This window comes from Megascapheus bottae, chromosome 1 (assembly GCF_031878675.1).
Source record: "Megascapheus bottae isolate mThoBot1 chromosome 1, mThoBot2.hap1, whole genome shotgun sequence".
Lineage (NCBI taxonomy): Eukaryota > Metazoa > Chordata > Mammalia > Rodentia > Geomyidae > Megascapheus > Megascapheus bottae.
In genome coordinates this window covers 18,073,349-18,095,314 of record NC_143509.1, presented here as the reverse complement: position 1 = coordinate 18,095,314, position 21,966 = coordinate 18,073,349, and the positions used below count along the sequence as shown (strand labels likewise).

Genomic DNA, 21,966 nt, shown 5'->3' with positions numbered 1-21,966 from the left:
TAGGAGTGGTGCTCTACCACAATTCTAGCTGCTCCAGAAACTGAGATCTGAGTGAGTACAACAGTTTGACGCCATCATAGACAGGAAAGTCATGAAACTTGTATCTCCAATTAACCATCAAAAGCTGAATTAGAGCTGTGGCTCAAGTGATAAATTATACTAGCCTTGAGCAAAATTCTCAGAAGCAGCACCCAGGCCCCTCTGATTTCTAGCCCCAGGTTTGGTGCAGGGAAAAAAAAATTGGAGGCCCTTATTTGTAGTTTTGTGGCTTATTGTGAGGCCATGGGGTCTTAGAGATTCTGCTACTTCATCTGCAGCTCTTCATTGCTCTCATCCAATATGGAGAGGATAGATAGGTAATGTACATGGCTATAAAAATGACACTGTAGGTGTTTTTTTTGTTAGTTTTGTTTTGTTTTCCTGCGTCATGGGGCTTGAACTCTGGGCCTGGGCATTGTGCGTGAGCCAAGCCCATTTCCCTTTTTCTAGAGGTTTATTGGAGATAAGAGTCTCAGGTTCTTTTGTGTCTGGCTGGCTTTGAACCTCAATCCTGAGATCTCAGCCTCCTGAGTAGCTCAGATTACTGGTATAAGAGAAATGTATAATGAGTACCAGAAGTGTGCCTGAGACCACCTCCAATGTACATCGCTTTTTGGAAGATTTCTGTCACATACTTTCTCTTAACCTGGTGCCAGTGGCTAATACCTATAAACCTAGCTTCTCAGGAGGCTGAGATCTGAGTATGGTGATTCAGAGCCAACTCCAGTAGGAAAGTCTGAAATTCTTTTATCTCCAACAGTGTGTTTAGAAAAGGCCGGAATGATGCTGTGTCTCAAGAACTAGTGTGCTAGCCTTGCATACAAGGAGGCTCAGAAACAGTGTGGAATTCAAGCCCCAGGACTGGCAAAGCTTCTTCTCATTTTGATAACCCTTAAGAGAAAGCCTTTGCATGGTATTTCAGCTTTCTGAAGGATGCTAGTAGATTGCTAACCTTTATCACCTAACACTCACTTTTTTTTTTTTTTTTAAAGATAAGGGTATCGCTATATTGTTTTAAAACTAATCCCATTCTCTTTTCTCCTGTCCTATATAGATTGATGAAGATCCTAGCCTTGTTCCAGAGACAATCCAAGGTGGAACATTTGGTTTCAATTCATCTGCCAATGTACCAACAGAAGGGTTCCAGTTCTAGAAAGAGGTTGTGGAAGTTAGGTACAATGCAGCACTGAGAGAGATATATATACACGTATATATGGAGAGGTTTGATTCATCAAGCTTGGCTCATGGGATCTGCTGCTGCATTAAATCGGGAAAGAAAATGTGAAGATTTCATTTGGAATCACAGAAAATGCCCAAATGAGGTCAAGATGGCGAGTGGGTGCGAGTGAGAATGAGTGGCAAAATGTAACGAAAACTTGATATGAATGCTTATTTAGGTTGTCCTAAGTCAAAGGGCTACAGGCCACAAATGTTTAGTGCCTGAGAAGGAGCATTGACTGACTCTACCACCTGAGGGGAAATGCAGTCCTGTCATCTTCAAGCCTTGTAAGCAGAGAAGAGAGTGGAATGCCCAATAAGGCAAGGAAAGGCAGCCCGGGCCTTGCTGTGAAGTGGTGTGTGAGTGGACGGTGTGGAGTGAGTGCCTGGCTCTGTGGTAAGAGCCAGTTCATCCTGAAAATCTGGGGCTCTTCACTCATGAAGCAGACTCCTGGTCCTGGAGTGACTGTGTCCGAGAGTGTGGTGTGGTGCTGTATGTGAACGCATGCAAGCTTGATTCGCCTCCGGGGGCTGGTGACAGACCTAGTAAATCATCAGCATGAGATCACCAGTGTGGACTACACTGGACAGGAAAACAAAAGACCGGTTCAGCAGCAGACATCGGTTTACTCTGCAGCCTGTGTTTTCTACCCCCTCTCTCCCACCCTGCCTTTCTTCCTTTCTTTCTTCCTTTTTTTTTTTTTTATTTACTTTACCTAGTATGGCTTTTTTTAGTTGCTTCTCAAGTCAGAAAACTTCAGGAAGGTTCCCTGTGCATTTGCACCAGATGAATGTTGGATGCTATGAAAAGCTTTCCATATCATCAAAACTAATTTGTGTAGATTTTTGCATGAAAAGAATCATAAATTTCCCTCAAAATAGACTGTGTTGCAGTACACAAGTTGCCATAATAGTATACAACCGTAAAAACGTGCTTCAAAAGGCCATCCTTTTCATTTTCAGAAATAACATGAAGATCTTTGCATGAGGTAAATCTACAGCATAGTCCATTTTTAGATTCTGTTAAGTCCTGTAAAGAAGAAGAAAGTTTCAGTTGTGATAGAATACCGTGCTGTGTTTAAATGTTAACTTGTTTTCAAACTTTGTTTTCTATGAAAATGATATGGAAACTTCTACAATGAAATTTGGTGCATATGTACTGCTGAATAAAGACCGATGATGAGGTTTGAGTAGATGTACAAATCAAGTGAGGATTTGAACACCTTTAATAATATGCCCAATTTGTTCAATTGTTTTAGGATCTTTTTATCTTAGATGTAGGCAGCCATGAACAATCTATTTTGAGCCACTTTAGGGAGAAAACTTTGTATTTTTAAAACTTGCATAAAAGTTATGCAAGTGGTTTTTATAAATTGGAATAATACCTCAGTTTTGAGGTTCTGCACACTAAATTAAATGTGACATAAATTAATTTGTACAAAAAGAACTCTTTATAAGGTGGCTCATTGTAGGAGATCCTGTGCCTTCCCCTTGAGCACACGTGTTGCATGAACAGCAGTTTGCTATAAGAAACATGCCAGGTTAGCCACCATTAGCATCTATATCTACTTTGTGTTTAAAATCAGCTGGTAATTCTGAAACACTGTAGAATGGATAAAACTTATTTTGTGATCATAACTCTTTGTTGAACTAGAGTATTTTTGCAGCATTCCTTGTCATCAGAAACATGGTTAAAGTTTAAAATTAGAAACAGCAGAAAACTAGCTTGTAAAATTTATCCAAGTAGACTGCAGGCTAGGCTGTCTTGGGGAAATAAACATTAAAACTTAAAGCAATGTTTTACATGGGGCCTTTGTGTGGTGTGCAATTTTTTTTTTACACTGTGACATTAAGTTAGAGTTGGCTTCCCTTGCTATTGACTTGGTTAAAATTCTAAATGCTCTAATTTCAGTATGCACCTAGGTAATACTTAAGTTCTTTGGAATGTTCAGTTGATAACATCTATACTTGTGTTTTCTTGTTAAAATCAAGATTTGGGCCTTCTTTCCACTCTCCAACCAGATAGTTTAACAAGTTGAGCTGCGTTTTAAGTACTTACAATTTAAAAAAAAAAAAAAAAAAAAGTAGGAGTGAAGAGTTTAGGTTTACCCCCACTGCAGGTAGGGGACACTCTTTTCCATTCCTCTATTACATTGTTGAAATTGAGATGAGTTCTGGCTTTCTCAACCAGTTACCTCACTCTTAGAGAATTCTGTGTCGAATTTCCCTGGGGCTGCATGCTTAGCTCCTGCAGTAGGATGCTGACAGCCACCATCTCGTCTGCACCTGGGGCTCTTCCTCCATGTTCACAGAGCAGTGTCCTTTTCTCCCCCTAGTCCTGGGCTTGAGTTCGGGGCCAGAGCACTGACCTTGGATTTTTTTTTGTTGTTGTTCCCCTTAATTCTGGAACCCTACCACTGGAGCCACAGCGCCACTTCTGGCTTTTTCTATGTATGTGGTACTGAGGAATCAAACCGGTCTAAGTGCATGCTAGTTAACCTCTAGAAAATGGAGAGTGGCTCTGTTAACTCCAGGAGTAGGACAGTAGCCTTGAGCTGAAGAGATCAGGGACAGCATTCAGGCCCAGATTTCAAGTCCCATGACCAGCCAAAAAATAAAAAAAGTACAGTTCGCAGGCCCTGAGTTCGGTGGTAGGGAGGGAATCTCTACAGTAGAGAAGGCTGAATTCCCAGTACACAGTGGAGGGATGGTTTCACACTCATTTTCAAAGTGAAAACTTTGTATTGATAAGAATCCAGAATATTATAAAAAGGCAGAAAAAGTAAACCAGGTGCCTTTACTTGGTAGTTTAGCATTTGTATTTGGGAGAGGATATACATTGTTTTCCTTGAATCTACTAGGGTTTGAGCTCAGCCTGCGAGGCAGATGGTACAGCACTTGAGCCATGCCATCAGCTCTTTTTCAGCTTTTCTTAAAGAGGGTCTCTGGGACCAGCCATGCACCTTGACCTTCTAGCAATGCTTTGAGGCACAGGCGTGTGCCCAGCCCCCACATTTTTTTGTCAGTCCTTGGGTCTGAACTCTGGGCATAGACTCTCCCTGAGCTCTTCAGATCAAGTCTAGCACTCCACCACTTTGAGCCACAGCGCCACTTCAAGTTTTCCTGTGGTTAATTAGAGATTAGTGCCCAGGATTGCTTTGAACCTCGATCCTCAGGTCTCAGCCTCCTGAGTAGCCACTGGCTAGTCTCCACATTTTCTATTCAGAATATACAGGAAATTGCTAACACTGAATTCTCTGCAGACAAATTGGATCTTGAGGGACTTAAGTGCTTCTGGAATCGGCAACTAGTTTTTATCTTTAGTTGATACCTTTGCTGCCACAAGGTGGCAGTGCTGAGGGCCTTATAGAAGAATTTTAATTTTTTTTCTTTTTAAAATATATTTTTATTGTAATTAATAGAAAGGTTACATTGTATTCGTCAGATAGAAGATGCATTACTTAACAAATATTGCTACCTCTTCTCATGTTTTTGTCCCCATTTCTCTCCCCTATCCTCTCCCCTCATCTTGTTTTCCCCCTTTCCTATCCTATTTCAAATAAACAAATATATATATCAAATAACAAGATAGGCTACTGTAACAATATGAGATAACCAAGGGACAACAAGAGATGAAGGATAACAGTACATTAAGAACAACAGGGCCGGGAGTTTGGCCTAGTGGTTAAAGTGCTTGCCTAGCATGCACGAAGACCCGGGTTCGATTCCTTGGTACCACATACATAGAAAAAAGCCAAAGTGGTGCTGAGGCTCAAGTGGTAGAGCTCTAGTCTTGAGAAAGTCCAAGGACAGTGCTCAGGCCCTGAGCTCAAGCCCAGGACTGGCAAAAAAAAAAAAAGAATGGCTCTTGTTTCTATATCCTGAAGGTCCTTTCATTTAGCCTCATCCTATATGGCTTTATGTATCTAGGTTTTGCCCTATTGTAAGTCAGCCAAGAGCTAGTGGCTTATACCTATAATCCTAAATACTCAAGAGCCTGAGATCAGGGATAGTGGTTTGAAGTCAGCCCAGGCAGGAAAGTTCATAATTTCTTATCCCTTAAAATCAGTGCTCTGCCTGTTCATCCCTCTTTCCCTCCCTCCTTCTTATCCACTGACAATCACTGGCCTTTTTTATATATATATACTGCCTCTGTAGTTTTGCATTTCCCAGGATATCACACAAACTAAGTTCTTCCTTATCCATGGGAGATGTGTTCTAAGACCCAAAGTGGTCACCAGAAGACCAGGTAGCATTGGATATTATACTTACTACATTTCCCCATTAACTATATGAATATAATCATACTACATTTAATAACTATTGCTATTTCATCTTAACAGTAATCAGCCATAACTTTTTCATCTTAAAGAGAATGAAATTAATCTTTTTCCTTCATAATTTTATGAAAGACGAGTTTTTACAGCTGATCCCAGGGACCTCATCATATATGACTTTTCCTTTCCTTAAGTGGAAAACATCATTTTTCTTTCAGTTAAAGAAGTACTTTCAGCTTCTGTTTATTATATCAGAATTGGCAGTGTCTCTATGCTTGCATTTTGGGTCATTATTCAAATATAAATGCTTCTAAAAAATAAGAACTGTGATACCAGGACAGTCAATCTGATAATTGAGAGTTATTTTATTTTTTGGGTCATGGCGCTTGAACTCTGGGCCTGGGTGCTGTCCCCGGACTCTTCAGCTCAAGGCTACTGCCCTACCCCTGAGCCATAACCCCACTTCCCTATGGAAGAATTTTATTTCTTCTAGTTCTGGGACTGGAGCTCAGGGCTTGGACACTGTCCTTGAGCTTTTTGCTCAAGGCTAGTGCTTTACTACTTGAGTCAGAGTACTATGGCTCACTTTTCCTTAGTACTTCAGTGGGTGTCTCAAGGACTTTCCAGCCTGAGATGGCTTTGAACTATGATAATCCAATCTTAGCTTCCTGAGTAGCTAGCATTATAGGTGTGTGGTACCAGCAGCTGGGTCAAGAAATTTTACATTTTGTCACATGATATGTTTGTATCTACCCTGTTTTTCCAAGGCCTCAATTGAGAATTAGAAACGTATAGAATGTGTTGCCTTAAGAGAATTTTTTTCCTTTATTCCCCTACTTTTGTTCATTTGGCTTTGCTTTCATTAAAAGTACTAAGACCTGTGGTAAAAAATAAAAATAAACCACTGAGGAGTGGTGGCTCAGCTCTTCAGGAGGCTGGTTGGTTCAAAGCCATTCTGAGTAGGAAAAGCCTGAGAGATTTGTCTCCCAAGTAACCACCTGAAAACTGGAAGTGATGCCCTGGCTCAAAGTGGTATATCTCTGACCTTGAGCAAAAGAGCTCAGAGATAATACCCAAGTCCTCAGTTCAAGTCCAAGACCAACAAAACCCAAAAATTACGTGTACCGGTACTGGGGACCAAACTCAGGTCCTTAAGCTCTGGTTTGGTGTTTTCACTCAGCTGGGTGCTCTACCACTTAGGTCACATTCCAATTCCAGCTTTTTGCTGCCTACTTGGAGATAGGTCACAAATTCCTCTCCTCCTCCCCTTCTTGCCTCTATAGTCTTACCTCCAAAACAGTTGGAGTTACAGGAGTCAGCCACCATGTCTAACTGTCACATGCTGTTCCTTCCAATTACCAAGAGTCCATTTGATAGAATCCACGTTTCCCTTGGGATTTCTGGTCTTGAGTTCTCACCAGAATTCCTTGGACCATTACTTGTATCACCTGAGACTATACCTAGCTCTCCAAACCATCCCCAAAATCCTTAAAAACCATTTTCCAAAGGCTTCTGAAGCATATCCCCAAATAACAGAAACAACTTCTCTGGCACCAATTTTTTTCTTTTTTTTTTTTTTCCCCTATCTGGGAGAGGGAAGTTTATTAGAAAATTTCTATTCTTTTTTAGAATTTTGATTGGCAAAGGTCATCCCTAGTTAGGCACAAGTTTTTTGGCATGGAAGTGACTTGGTGCAAGTCTCCTCCTCCCCCACCCTGCAGACCAGCTTTGGGTGAAGGTTCGCAGTTCTATGATGTGGTTGACTTGCGTGGGTATGTTAATTGTAGGTCTGGTATTCTGGGAACTATTCCCAGACCCACCTTAGACTGGGATGGAGCCTGTTATTGGTGGGTGAAGAACTAAAAGAGATGTATTTTGTGACATCCATACCTCCGCTTTGTGCTTCCTGGTGTTTGTGGCTAGCTGCTACCTCTCCTGCCTCCAGCCTCCAGACCGAATGTTTTGGAGGCATGGGGACTGGAAGTTGGTTCTTCGCTGACTCCTACTGGCTGTGTTGTCTGATTAGGTGAGGGACTCCTTCAGCTTCTGTTTCTACAAAACACTTGTAAAAAGCATTTTAGGTTGGGGCCGAGAGTTTGGCCTAGTGGTTCAAGTGCTTGCCTAGCATGCATGAAGACCCAGGTTCGATTCCTTGGTACCACATACATAGAAAAAAGCTGGAAAGTGGTGCTGAGGCTCAACTGGTAGAGCTCTAGCCTTGAGAAAGTCCAAGGACAGTGCTCAGGCCTTGAGCCCAAGCCCAGGACTGGCAGAAAAAAAAAAAAAAAAAAAAAAGCATTTTAGGGTCTGGTGCCAGTGGCTTGTGCGTAGAATCCTGAGGTTCAAAGCCAACCCAGGCAGGAAAGTTTATGAGAACTTGATTTTCAAATATCCATGGGAAAACATAAGTTGGGATGTGGCTCAAGCAGTAGAACACCAGCCTTGAGTGAAAAAGCTAAAGGGCATTGGTGACTCACAACTGTAATCTTAGCTATTGAGGAGGCTGGGATCTGAGGATTGAGCCAGCCTACGTAGAAAAATCTGTAAGACTCTTACTTCCAATTAGCCACCAGGAAAACAGAGATGGAGCTGGGGCTGGAAGTAGTAGAGAGCTAGCCTTGAGTGAAAAAAAGCTAAAGTATACCTACCACAAGACTGAGTTCATGTCCAAGTAAGTGGGGGGCGGGGGAGGGGGAGAGTGTGAAAAACCTCCAAACTGCTGACAAAGGCCAAATAGACCAGAGGAAGAATAAAGGCCTGCTTGTGTTTTGTGTACTATGGTGGAGATTACAACCTTAGGCACTCCTTTATCCTGAGCTAAGCAGGTTCTTTGAGTGAAGAGTCTCGTCTTGTGTACCGGTAGCATGGATGAGCGAAGGCTCTGGGCATCCACAAGGATTATGGGAGATTCCAGAAGGACCGGACCTCACATCACATTTATTTAAGCACAGCTGGAGATCGGAACAGTGACAAATCTGAGTTACAAAGGACAGTTGTATGGGAAAAGCACATAACTGCACAGGGTCTGATGGTGGAGGTGTGGCTCAGCCTCTCGGCCTGGCTGCCACTCTGGGTGTGGCTGAACTGCTCCGGGCCGCTCTGTGTTTAGCCAGCTGCCCTGGGAACACTGCCCTCGCCCTCTCCAATACCACAGCAACAAGTGGCTGACCCCAGTCCTAATTTGGTTTTATACCTAGAAACATACTTTGTTTTTTTTTGTTGTTTTGTTTTCTCAAATAATGCTCCTCAGGCTGGGAGTTTGGCCTAGTGGTAGAGTGTTTGCCTAGCATACACAAAGACCCAGGTTCGATTCCTCAGTACCACATACGTAGAAAGAGCTGGAAATGGTAGTGTGGCCTCAAGTGGTAGAGCTCCAGCCTTGAGAAATCCCGAGGACAGTGCTCAGCTCTGAGTTCAAGCCCCAGGACTGGGGGAAAAAAAATGATGCTCTTCATTTCTCCAGTTCTTTCTTTGTGGAAAAACACACTCTGTTTTCCAAACATTTCAAAGCAGATATCCAAAAATCAATTCGAAAGATGATTTTGTCTCTGGGATCCAGGAGCTCATAATGATGTAGTCTATTCACTTTTATATCTATAGTTAGTAGGTTTTGAATAAAGTAAAAGTTTTCTAGTATGTACACACACATTATTTGATTAGTTGGTTGGTTTCCAGTATTTGGATTTGAACTCGGAGCCTCACGCTTGCTCAGAGTTGCTTGCTGGATTGGTCTATCCTCTCTGGAGACAGTGTCAGACTTTTCCACCCAGCCTGACTTCGAACCTTGATCCTGCAGATCTCATCCTTCTGAGGAGCTAGAATTACAGACAGCAAGCCACAAGTGCTGTACTTCCTTCCTTAGACATAAGCCACCCCTCCTGTGAGCATAATCATCTCACAGCTTCCATGTCAAGTTCTCAGCTGAAAAAAAAAAAAACTGTAAACCTATTCAGGCATGTCTATGCAGTTTTACTACTGCATGCTCAAAAGCAAAATAATCCATAATCACCTCTAAATAAGAGGGAATCACAAGGCAATATATTGGAATTGAACTTTACAACTTGGTAGAAAAACATGAGAGGGGTAACAATGTTTGCTAAGTAATGTACTCTAACCCCTCTGTGCAGCACCTTGACTATATATATATATATATATACATACATATACATATTTTTTTAAAGGAAGAGGTGGTAGCTGGGCCCAGTGGCTCACGCCTGTAATCCTAGCTACTCAGGAGGCTGAAATCTGAGGATCGCAGTTCAAAGCCAGTCCAGGTACTAAAAAGTCCATGAGACTCATCTCCAGTTAACCAGAAAACCAGAAGTGGTGCTGTGGTTCTATGGGTAGGGTGGTAGCCTTGAGCTAAAGAGCTCAGGGATAGCGCCCAGGCCCAAAGTTCAAGTCTTGTGACTGACAAAAACTAAAGAGAGGCTGGAGGGTGGCCTAGTGGTAGAGTGCTTGCCTAACATTCAGGAAAACTGGGGTTCGATTCTTTGGTTCCACATACACAGCCGGAAGTGTTGCTGTGGCTCAAGTAGTAGAGTTCTAGCCTTGAGAAAGCCCAAGGACAGTGCTCAGGCTCTGAGTACAAGCCCCAGGACTGGCAAAAAAAAAAACAAAAAAAACAGGAGGGTAGGATTGAAACAAGAAAATGTGCAGGTTACCATAAATGTTCCCCTGATGCTTGACTGGTCTGTGGTGGTCTGGTGAGGAGTTTTATTGGGACTGGCTCCTGGGAGAGTTTACCTCCTGACCTAGGCAGAGAAGAAGCCCTCTGTAGGAGGGGAAGGAGCTGAGAGGAGGGTGGAGGGAGAAGAGGGTCAAAATGCCTCATGAAAATGAGTGAAACAGAGGACCTGAAGCTTGCTGGGATTGGACTAGGGAGGAGAGGGAGGGAGTGATGGTGGGCCAGGGTGGGTGATCAATATACATTTTAGGCATCCATGGGCAAGGAGAAAAGAAACCTGTACAACTAATTGAGGCTAATAAAAATGTAGGGGAGAGGCTGGGAGTGTGGCCCAGTGGTAGACCTCTTACCTAGCATACATGAAGCCCTGGGCTCGATTACACATACACAGAAAAAGCTGGAAGTGGTGCTGTGGCTCAAGTAGTAGAGTGCTAGCCTTGAGCACAGAGAGGCTCAGAGACAGTACTCAGGCCCTGAGCTCAAGCCCCAAGACCTGCCGGGGACGGGGAAGGGGGGCGGTGAATGTGGGGTAGAAAAAAAAAGCAAAAAGAAACAATATGAATGGTAATAAGACACATAGACCCCCAGAAGTAAAAGACCTTCAGAAATAAAAATATTCATTACAGACTTAGATTATACAAGGGAACGTGCGGGGTTGGCGGGGGGGGGGGGGGGGGGGAACAGTGGGGCACTGGAGCCATGAGACCCGCACATAAAGAACAGCCCTCCAAGCCAGGCACCAGGGCCTCACACCTGTACTCCTAGCTGTTCAGGCTAGGATCTGAGTGGTTCAAAGGAAACTCCATGAGACTCCTATTTCCAATTAGCCACCAAAAACCCAGAAGTAGAATTGTGGCTCAAATGGTAAAGTACCAGCCTTGCACCAGAAAGTAAAATCAAAAAAGGAAGAGAGGAGCCAGGAGTTTGGCCTAGTGGTAGAGTGCTTGCCTAGCATGCATGAAGACCGGGGTTCGATTCCTGGTACCACATACATAGGAAAAAGCTGAAAGTAGTGCTAAGGCTCAAGTGGTAGAGCTCTAGCCTTGAGAAAGTCCAAGGACAGTGCTCAGGCCCTGAGTTCAAGCCCAGGATTGGACCAAAAAAAAAAAAAAAAAAAAAAAAAAGGAAGGGAAGGGAAGGGAAAAGCCAGCTGTGTACGGGGGAGAGTAGTCCAGTGTGCATTGCACTTGGCCAAAGGTGGCAACGGCAGCATGGCAGCACGGCAGCACTGGAGAGCTAAGGTGGCTGTGGTCTGCAGGTATTTGAACGGAAGGCCCTGCTGGCAGGAGCAAGGCAGCTTCAGGGAGAGCCTTGGGTCTGAGCACATGGCTGAGCTTGGGATAAGCCGGCCCACACAGTGCTAAGTCTTGATGACTTCTTTCCACAGGAAGACTGACGCTCCTCTTTCTTCTTGGGTTGCCCGTGGCATTTTGTGGTGAGTTGTTGGGGCCTAGCCTCCATCTCTGAGGCCTGATTCTGGCTCAGCTGCAATTAAAGGGCTTTGTCCAGGCATTTGGTCTTTTGCATACCTCTCTTAAGGCTGTGTACGTGACTCGATTGAACCCCCCGCAGTTTCGCGGGTCTCGCAGCAGCTCAAGTCTCGCGCGCTTTCCTGCACCTGTCCTGCCCACTACCTGAAAGCCCCACCCAGACCCTTAGTGGTAGCACAGGGGCCCTCTTCCTATTGGCTAGCTTCCCAGTGCCCACCTTCTCCTACCCTAACAGTATGTAACTAATTGTCTGACGCAATAAAGAGGGGAGAGCATCAGAGAGCATCAGAGATCAGCAGAGATCAGCAGAGAGATCTGAGGCGCTTTCATGGTTAACACTGCTTCTGACTCAGCGTGGTTTTTTCTTCCCCGGTGATTGGGGGAGGGCTGGGTCTTCGACACTTACCATCTCGCTCGGCCCCCGGGGGACTACAGGCTGGCCCTGTGTGTCCCTCCCCGTTCCTGTGTTGCTGCCCCGGAGAGGAGCAACAGTGAGTCACTCTGCAGTATGAAGTGAGGGCAAGTGCCACCATCTTCCTCACAGTGACCCAGCTTTCCTTCAGTGACTGTGCTCTGCAAAGGTCACTACTGTGTCTATTTTTTTTTTTTTGCCAGTCCTGGGGCTTGAACTCAGGGCCTGGGTACTGTCCTTGGGTTTTTTTTTCTCAAGGCTAGAGCTCTACTACTTAAGCCAAAGCACCACTTCTAGTTTTTCCTGTATTTGTAGTACTGAGGAATTGAACTCAGGTCTTCATGCATGCTAGGCAAGCACTCTACCAATAGGCCATGCTCCCAGCACCTGTCTTTACTTTTTAGGCTGGTCTTAGGGCTTTAACTCAAGACCTGGCACTGTCCCTTAACATTTTCACTCAGGCCTGGCATTCTACCACATGAGTCACAGCCCTGGACTTTTGCTGGTTAATTGGAGATAAGAGTCACCTGGGAGCCGAGCTCAGTAGCTCATGCTTATAATCCTAGTTCTCAGGAGGCTGAAATCTGAGGATCACCATTCAAAGCCACCCTGGGCACTACAAAGCCTTGAGAGACTCTTTTTTTTTTTTTTTTTTGGCAGTCCTGGGCTTGAGCTCAGGGCGTGAGCCCTGTCCTTGGACTTTCTCAAGGCTAGAGCTCTACCACTTGAGCCTCAGCACCATTTCCGGCTTTTGTCTATGTATGTGGTACCAAGGAATCGAACCCGGGTCTTCGTGCATGCTAGGCAAGCACTTTAACCACTAGGCCAAACTCTTGGCCCCCTTAAGAGACTCTTATCTCCAATTAATCACTAGAAAATGAGAAGTGGGACTGTGGCTCAAGGATAGGGTAATATCCTTGAGCTGAAGAGCTCAGGGACAGTGCCCAAGCCCAGAGTTCAAGCCCCATGGCCCACCAAAAAAAAAAAAAGGTCACCTGGGGAAATGGCACTGCGGCTCAAGTGGTAGAGCACTAGCCTTGAGCTAAAAGGCTCACGGACAGTTCCCAGGCCCAGAGTTCAAGTCCTACAACCAAACAAAAAAGTATAATTTTAGGGGCTGGGGGCTTGGCCTAGTGGTAGAATGCTTGCCTTGCATGCACAAAGACCGGGGCTTGATTCCTTTGTACCATATACATAGAAAAGCCAGAAGTGGTGCTATGGCTCAAGTGGTAGAGCTCTAGCCTTGAGAAAAGCCCAAGGAGAGTGCTCAGGGCCTGAATTCAAGCCCCAGGACTGGAAAATAAATGCATAAATACATAAATAAATGAATAAAAAGAGTTACCTGGGCTAAATGGGGACAAAAACATGAGAAGGGGTATCTGTGTTCGAGAAGTAATGCACCCACATTCATCTACCTGACGAATGTAACTGTAACCCCTCTTTTCATTAACCCAACAATAAAATACAAAAAAGCAAAAACAAAAGAGTCACCTGGGCTGGCTTCAAACCTCAGTCCTCAGATCTTAGCCTTGTAAGTTGCTGAGATTGCAAGTGTGAGCCACAAACCCAGCTCTGTCTGGAGGTGACTGGAAAGTTGACTTCTCAAAACCTTGTTTTACAGACTTTGGAGTTTATTTTCTAGTTGGTCTTGAAATAAACAGTGTATCTGTTCTTCTCTGGAGTCAAATGAGTGGAGTGGAGGAGGGAAGACACAGGCATGGAGGCAGGCCCTGGACGCTCCCCCTCCTGGGAGAGACTCCAGATTCCCACCTCTCACTCTACATTTAGTTGTGCTCCTACTACACTCCTGCAAACGTGTGCAGTTGTTTCCCACTTCAACCTGGGGCTTGTTTGTGGAGGTGAAGCACTGCTGCATAACTAGTAGAGCTTCTAGAAAGTCCAGAGTCAGGGAGCACTGGCACTGTGGGCTGGAAAGAAATTGTAGGATAGTTGTTCCCTCCTGCAAGAGTGGAGAGAACCTGGCCAAGAAAGCCTGGCACTGGGTGGCTCACGCCTACAATTCCAGCTCCTCAGGAGGCTGAGATCACAGGATTGCAGTTAGAAGCCAGCTCAGGCAGAAAGGTCTATGAGATGGGTATCTCCAATGAAGGAGCAAAAAGTAGAGGTAGCGGGTATGGTGGCTCCCACCTGCAATGCTAACTAGCTACTCAGGAGGGTGAGATCTGAGGATCAAGGTTCAAAGCCAGCTTGGGCACTAAAGTCTATGAGACTCTTATCTCCAATTAACCACTAAAAAATGGGAAGTGGGGCTGGTGGCTCAAGGGGTAGGGCAGTAGCCTTGAGCTGAAGAGCTCAGGGACAGCGCCCAGAACCAGAGTTCAAGCCCCATGACCTATCAAAACTAAAAAAGCTAGAGATGGGGTGTGGCTCAAGCAGAGAAGCACCAGTTTTGGATGAAATAAAGCTCAGGGAAAGCACCTGGGCCTTGAGTTCAAGCCCTTACACACATGTACACACATATACACCAACACATATCCCAAACAGGCACATGAATAGTCTAAGCAGTTTAGCAAGTTAATTGGGCAAAGATCCAAGAGTATTCTCTCAGCCTTGCATTGTACCACAAACACTGACATGTTCACTCTTTCACATGCCAGGCCCAGCTCTGGGCACAGTCCCTGCCCGCAGTGGATCTCTGGGTTAGACAGTGGTGGGTGCAGCCTCGGGCAGGCTTGAGGCTGTGGGACCGGTGACTGCTCAGTGGCAGAATGCTTACCTAGCACAGGTGAGGCCCTGGGCTCTGTCTCTTGCATATGAACAACCAATGTCCACACTGGCTGCAGAAGGAGGAGGGATATTAGGGGGCAGAGCTGGCCAGCGCTGGTCCTGAGCCAAGACAGCCTCTGGGGAAGCAGGCAGACCAGAACCCTTCTCAGCAGCTCTTATTCCAGGTGCCAGACAAAAAGTAGTCTTTTTTTTTCTTTTTGTGTCAGTACTAGGGCTTGAACTTGGGGCCCTGCGGTCTCATTCAAGGCTGGGGCTTGAGTCACACCCCCATTTCTGGATTTTTGCTGGTTACTTGGAGATAAGTGTCTCACAAAGCTTCCTGTCTGCACTGCTTCCACTGTGATCCTCAGATCTCAGCCTCCTGGTTGTTGGGACTGCAGGCGTGAGCCACAGGTGCTGGCAGTTGTGCTCATTTTCTGTGTGTGCTACAGTGAGAAACAGACTATGTAAAGCACTCTTGGAGGACAGCAAGACTGTCCATGGAGAAAGTGGTCAGATGAGAAATTCAAGAGGGATCAGATTGACCTGATTCTGGACTTGGTGAGTTACTGGTTGTAGGTGGTGGAGGGAGAGTAGAGTTCAGGGATCCTTAGTCTGGGAGGGGGCTGGGGGGGCATTTGTTGTTCACTAAAGCAAGGTAGGTAGGTGAAGGACTGGTTTGAGGGGGGGAAACTATGGATTAGGATGTGGTAACAACAAAGTACCTGGACCTGGTGTCCAGTGAGCCGGTGACCATACAACTCAGGAGTAGAAGGAAGCTAGGGAGGGGCTCACAACTCAGCCCAGCTAGCAGCCAAAGCGCTAAGGTCAGGGAGTCAAGTGGCCAAGAGAAATGCCTGGATAGCCAGGTACAGGTGGCTCATACCTATCATTTCAGCTGCTCAGGCGGCTGCGATCTGATGGTCCCAATTCAGAGCCAGTGTGGGCAGGAAAAGTCCGTGAGACTCTATCTCCAGTTAACCACTGGAAAGCTGGAAGTGAAGCTGTGAGTCAAGTGGTAGAACACGATTGTCTGTAATCTTCAAGGGGGGTGGGGCCTCTTCTGCTCCTCTGAAATAACTCAAGGCTGGAAGCTAATTCCTTCTGGGAGTGTTCTGGGAGTGCCTTTATTCTATATGAACCTTTCAGCCTCTCTTCTCAGTGGCCACAATGTGCTAGTTGATTCTGTGCACCCCATGCTTACATGCAGACAGGTCTCATATCATAGCTCCCCAACTCTCCTATCGTGACTCCCCTGCCTATCAGAGACCCACAGGCTGGTCTCTGGACCCACCCAGGCCTCTAAGAGTGGCTAGACAGCTCTGCAGTTCAGGTGGTAGTGAGGCTGTGGCCATGCCATGCCCCTTCCCCTGGGTTTATACTGAAGAAAGGAACTCCTTGGTTCAGAGAGAAAGAAGAAAAGCAGCACACTGATTGGTTGTAATGACTGCAGGATAAAGTGAGACACAGACATGTCTGATTGGGAGAGACTTAGGGTGTAAAAATTCCTTCTTCAGAGGTAGATGTGGGGTACACACTAAGCCCTGGCGTCATTGCTGGTGTGTTTGAACCTCGGCATGGGTCAGAGCCCCTAGAGGGCTTGCTAAACCAGATTACCACTCCCCACTGATTTCTGTGTGCTGCCCACTCACTAGAGGCCTGGGGTGGAGCTCAAAGGGCTTGTGTGTCTAACGCTCTGGGCTGATGCTGAAAAGAGAGAAGGGAACAACAGAAAATAGACAAGCAAACTAACAAACCAAACCCAGAAGAACAAGCAAAAAGCAACAAAAAAACCCCACAACAGAACAAAAACAACTGAGGTCAAGTCATCAGTTAGCAGGAATGAGCAGGAAGGAGCAGAAAGGGGAGGAGGCAGGACAACTAAGAGTTCCGTGTGTGTGTGTGTGTGTGTGTGTGTCCGTGTGTCCATAGGGGATATGAGGATGAAGGTATGATTTACAAAGGAATACTAGATCAAGATGTACTGTTCTCATAATTGTGGATCTGAAATCACTTTGACTACTTAAAATAGAAACTGAAGGGGCTGGGAGTTTGGCCTTAGTGGTAGAGTACTTGTGTAGCATGAATGAAGACCCGGGTTTGATTCCTTGGTACCACATACATAGAAAAGCCCGAAGTGACTGGATGCCGTGGCTCACACCTATAATCCTAGCTACTCAGGAGGCTGAGATCTGAGGATCAAGGTTCAAAGCCAGCCCAGGCACAAAAGGACCTGAGATTCTTATTTTCAATTAACCTCTAGAAAACAGGAAATGGGGCTTGGTTCAAAGGTAGAGTGGTAGCCTTGAGCTGAAGAGCTCAGGGACAGTGTCCAGGCCCAAAGTGGTGCTATGGTTCATGTGGTAGAGCTCTAGCCTCGAGAAAGCCCAAGGACAATGCTCAGACCTTGAGTTCAAGACCCAAGACTGGAAAAAAGAAAAAGAAATTAAAGGTAAATTGTACTGGGCACCGGTGATTCATGCTGTGAGCCCCGCCTGTGAGCCCCGCTCCTCAGGAGGCTGAGGTGTACAAAGCCAGCCTGGCTAGGCAAGTCTGTGAGGCACTTATCTCCAAAACCCATCAGATCACACACACACACACACACAGGCACACCTGGCAAATTGCCTTTATTCCATTTCCAGAGAAGACAAACCATTCAGTTAAGCAAATATAGCACTGGAGACAGTTGAACCAAAATAGGGAGACAGATACAACGAATATGAATTTGCAATGGTTCTTGTGTGCCTAGATGTATATTTGTACGTAGACTTGTCTGCAGGATGCAGGTGTCTGCTTTCAGGACTCTGCGTGTGGCTTTGCGCCCCTCATAGTAATTCACCGAGGCCTTTATTGCCCCTGGGGCTCTCAGTCTCCAGCCTTTATTTTTGGCAGGACATGCAGGCCCTTTTGGCTCTGTGGTAGCTTAGTGGAGTGTTCCACAGATGTTCTGGGTTTTGGGGAGACCATCATCTTTCCAGGGTGGAAACTGTAACCCAGATGTGTTTACTCTCTGCTTCACTGGGCATTCCCACTCCTCTGTCTGCTGGCAGCGCTGTCTGCTGGTGTCTGCTGTCTGGGGCTCACTGGCTGCACTGTGTCTTCCCACAGACTCACTTTTTTGCTCTTCGTACTTGTGAGAATGCTGAGCCTCATACTTGTATTCAGCCCTTTTTTGCTCACAACTGCTGCTCTACCACTTGAGTCGCGTCTCCCTTTCAACGTCCTGCTAGTACATTGGAGATAAGAGTATCCCAGACTTGTCTGCCCAAAATGGCTTCAAACTTTGATCATCAGGTCTCAGCCTCCTGAGTAGCTAGGACTATAAGCATGAGCCATCAATACCTGGCTTCCCTTTCTTTTTTTCACTATTGGGGATTGAACCTACAGCCTGTCACTTTGCAAGGCAAAGCCCTGGCTCTTCTGGATTCTTATTTTTCTTATTGTGTTTGGCATCCAGGTGGTACATATATATTATGTATTTTGTGCCAATACTGGGGCTTGAACTCATAGCCTTGTGTTTTTAGTTTTTTCCACTTAAGGCTAGTATTGGACCACTTGGGCCACACCTCCACTTGAGTTTTTGTTTAATTGCAGATTGAGTTCCCTTGGGTCTTGGTCTTTCTCTTGAAGTATGATGTGAGGAACAGAAGATGTAGTCACTGAGTGGTGTACATATAGCCTCTTCTAGGACAGGGGGCTTAGTCACTGACAAGGGCATTCAGAGGGAAAGAACTACACAGTTCATAAATGTACTCATTATTTTTACTTAGTTACTATTTACTTCTGTTATAAGGCTATCAATCCTTTTATTCTTGGTTGTATAATATGTAATAAACTACACGTTCAAAGGACATGACTCCAGAAGCTTTAGTACATGACATCAGTACATGTCACCAGCAGGAAGGTGGAGGCCAGCTCTTCTTGTCTTCTTGGTCTGCCCCAGTGCCCCAGTCTGGTCTCCGGGATGTTATTTAAAAAGTAATTTCTAGGACTTTTGGATAAGTTGCAAACTTTTTTTTTTGCCAGTCCTAAGGCTTGAACTCACAGCCTGGGCACTGTCCTTGAGCTTTCTCAAGGCTAGTGCTCTACTTTTAGCTACAGTGCCACTTCTGGTTTTCTGGCGGTTTCTAGGAGGTAAGAGTCTCACAGACTTTCCTGAGGGGGCTGGCTTTGAACCGTGATCCTCAGATCTCAGCCTCCTGAGTTAGGATTACAAGTGTGAGCCACTCGTGCCTGTTCAAAGGCATCTTTAGTGTCCGAATTCCTATAGCAAGTACATCCCCCTCCCAAAACAGCGTCATCAGTGGGTACAGGTAGGCACCATGCCACAGCAGTTCTCATCATGCTTGGACCACTTACTCACCTTTTATTACAAGATGCTGAAGAAGAATTTACTTTCTCCACTGCACAGAGAAGTTGTCTTATTTTTCCCCAAAATAGTGATCTGGTCCCATTCTGACAGAGATATCTTTGTTTCTAAGCCTTGACAACAGGCACAGCTAGGAAGTGGATGTAAAACACATCTTTCTATACTGGTCTATAAAATGCTGATTCACATGACAATTCTAAAGTGTCATAGCTTCTTCTTTTCCTCATGCTCCTGCTCCCTATCCACCATTTATCTATATTTTGAAGCAGAAACTCACTATGCCGCCCAAGCAAGTCTCTCACCTCTGTGTCCCCAGCTACAGGAACTACAGATGTGTCCCAGCACATATTACCCTCGCCTCGGCTGCTCTTCCAGTCTTCCTGCACGTAGATGTTCTCATGGTTCTCACAGCTATGTCATTCTGACAGAAATGGAAAGATTATAAATGTATCAAGTGAGCAGCTCATTTCTGATGACTTGGTGTGGTAGGGGATAAAAAGCACAGCTTCTCTCTAGGTGACACCAGCATTGCTATTAAAGTTTTACAAGAAAACCAGTCAGGTCCTGTGAGCAAGGAAGTCAGGAGTTGGCTGCTTAAGAAATGGCCAACAACTCTAAGTACAAAAGTTAGTATGTGGGCACCACTGGCTCACACCTGTGACCCTAGCTTATCTAGCAGGCTGAGATTTGAGGATCAAGGTCCGAAGCCACATGGAGAAAGAAGTCCAAGAGACCCTTAACTGCAATACTTATCTAGCTGGGAAAAGCCAGAAGTGAGGATATGGCTTAAGTGGCACAAAGAAGCTCAGGAACAGACCCAGGCCTAGGAGTTAAAGCCCCAGGACTGGCAAAAACAAAATAAAACAAAACAAAAAACTGTTTTGCTCCAAAGACAGAACAATTAGAAGCAGGCAGAGGAGGAAGGAGGCCATGTGAATGGTGAATAGTGGAGGCCTACTGAAACCATCACAAGATGGGGCCTGTTCCAGCCAGCACAGACTCACTGGAACAATCTCTTTTTGTTTAAGGGCCACACATGTCCAATTGTTCACTGACAGGTGGTTGAAATGACTCGTTCTCAACACCATGGAACTGGTGGTTTGAAGAACCTAGTGATGACAGTGAGTTTAATTCTGTGTTTCCACTGTCCCTTTAAAAGTTTACTCCTAAGTGGTGCTGTGGCTCAAGTGGTAGAGTGCTAGCCTTGAGCTGAAGAGCACATACAGTGCCCAGGCCCAGAGCTCAAGCCTGGGACCCTCTAAAAGGTTTACTCTGTAGGTAAGTTCCTGCCTGACTTTGGACCCATGACTTTTCTGGTCACTGTTGGCTTAAAGAAGACCTGGGGCCATTTCAAGAAGCTGCAAAACCAGAATCTCATTTCAGAACTGAGTGATGGTGGCACAGTTGGAGATGGCATGGAAGACAAGGGTCACGCCCACTTCCACAGGACAGACCTCACTGGAGAGGGAGAGGGGCCACTCGTTATTCCACTTGCTTTTATTCCCAACTCTTGGCTCCACCTCTTAGTAAATGCCTCTCCTGAGGCCCTGCAGGCCAGACTGGGCTGAGCCTCTCTTCAGGCCCAAGGTGGGTGCAGACATTAGAGGACTGACATGGTGGCTCCAGGAGAAGCTGCCCCACCTCTGCAGCCTGCATCTGGCTTCCAGTGTGAGAGCTGAAGGTTCCCTTCCACTCCTCTCAAACCCCTTTTTCTCTGTGGACATCAGCATGGTGTAGCTCATACTTCATGTTGATTTGTTATCTTGTCTCTTGAATATGCAGCTCAAAATTCAAATACAGAAGCCAGCTGAGGAAAAGTGATGTATCTGGCCTAGAAAGAAGGGACTCATGCTGGGTGTCATTGGTGGCTCATGTCTGTCATCTTAGCTACTCATGTGGCTGAGATCTGAGGAAAGCATTTGGAAGCCAGCCAGGGAAAGACATCTTATCTCCAATTAACCATCAGAAAGCTGGAAGTGGTGCTGTGGCTGGAAGTGGTAAGGTAGCTTTGATTAAAAGAGCTCAAAGGACTGAGCCTAGGCCCAGAGGTCTAGTCCCAGGACCAACAGAAAAAGAAAAAGGAATACTAGTAAGCTTTGGCCCAATCTCCTAGCAGCTGGCCACAGAGTTATGGTTCCTTCGCATCTGTAGCCATTTGAAGCTGGTGAATTATATCAGTGAAATCCAATTCAAAGCAAAGCAAACCAAAACAAAACGTCCTGTCACAAAGACACAAGATTCTTTTGAGATGAAATGATGTTCTTAAGTTACACATCACAATAGTGTTGATAAAGGCGCATGGACCCCAAGCCAAACTGATGTTACTATTTTAGAATGAAATGAGGCACTAATGGCAGTTCAGCAGGCGCTGTTCGTGCTACACCCAACAAGACACAGAGATTGTTTTGGGATGCATGACCTTCACATACCAAAGCCAGAACAGAACCTCCTCAGCTACAGACTGACCGTGGGAGTTGCAGTGACTAAGACAAACACCCCCTTTCTTCCAGCAGCTTCCACCCATCTGTATGATCTCTTATTGCCATTCCTAGCTGTGGCCACTCCAGTGCAGGTGTCCATTTTCTCATTCTTTCACAAAGGCTTGAGTCAGTCGTTTGGATTTCATTTTTGTAATTCTTGTAAGGATCGCCTGGTACGCCTAAAAGAAACGGAAGGTGCCTGCTTTCCTCCGGTCAGTCGGTTGTTGTCTCTCTACAGCCTGAGCCACACCTCGGGTCAGACTTTTT

General features: G+C 45.5%; 1 protein-coding gene across 1 annotated transcript in view; it reads left to right on the top strand.

Annotated features, from left to right (window-relative positions):
- Positions 1 to 3,067, top strand: part of Kpna4 (karyopherin subunit alpha 4) — a 55,841-nt gene extending 52,774 nt beyond the window's left edge. Inside the window, exon 17 of the mRNA XM_090338368.1 lies at positions 1,094 to 3,067. Within this exon, the coding sequence (XP_090194494.1) occupies positions 1,094 to 1,192 (99 nt within the window). The 3' untranslated portion in view covers positions 1,193 to 3,067. The remainder of the gene's footprint in view (positions 1 to 1,093) is intronic.
- The last annotated feature ends 18,899 nt before the right edge of the window (positions 3,068 to 21,966 follow it).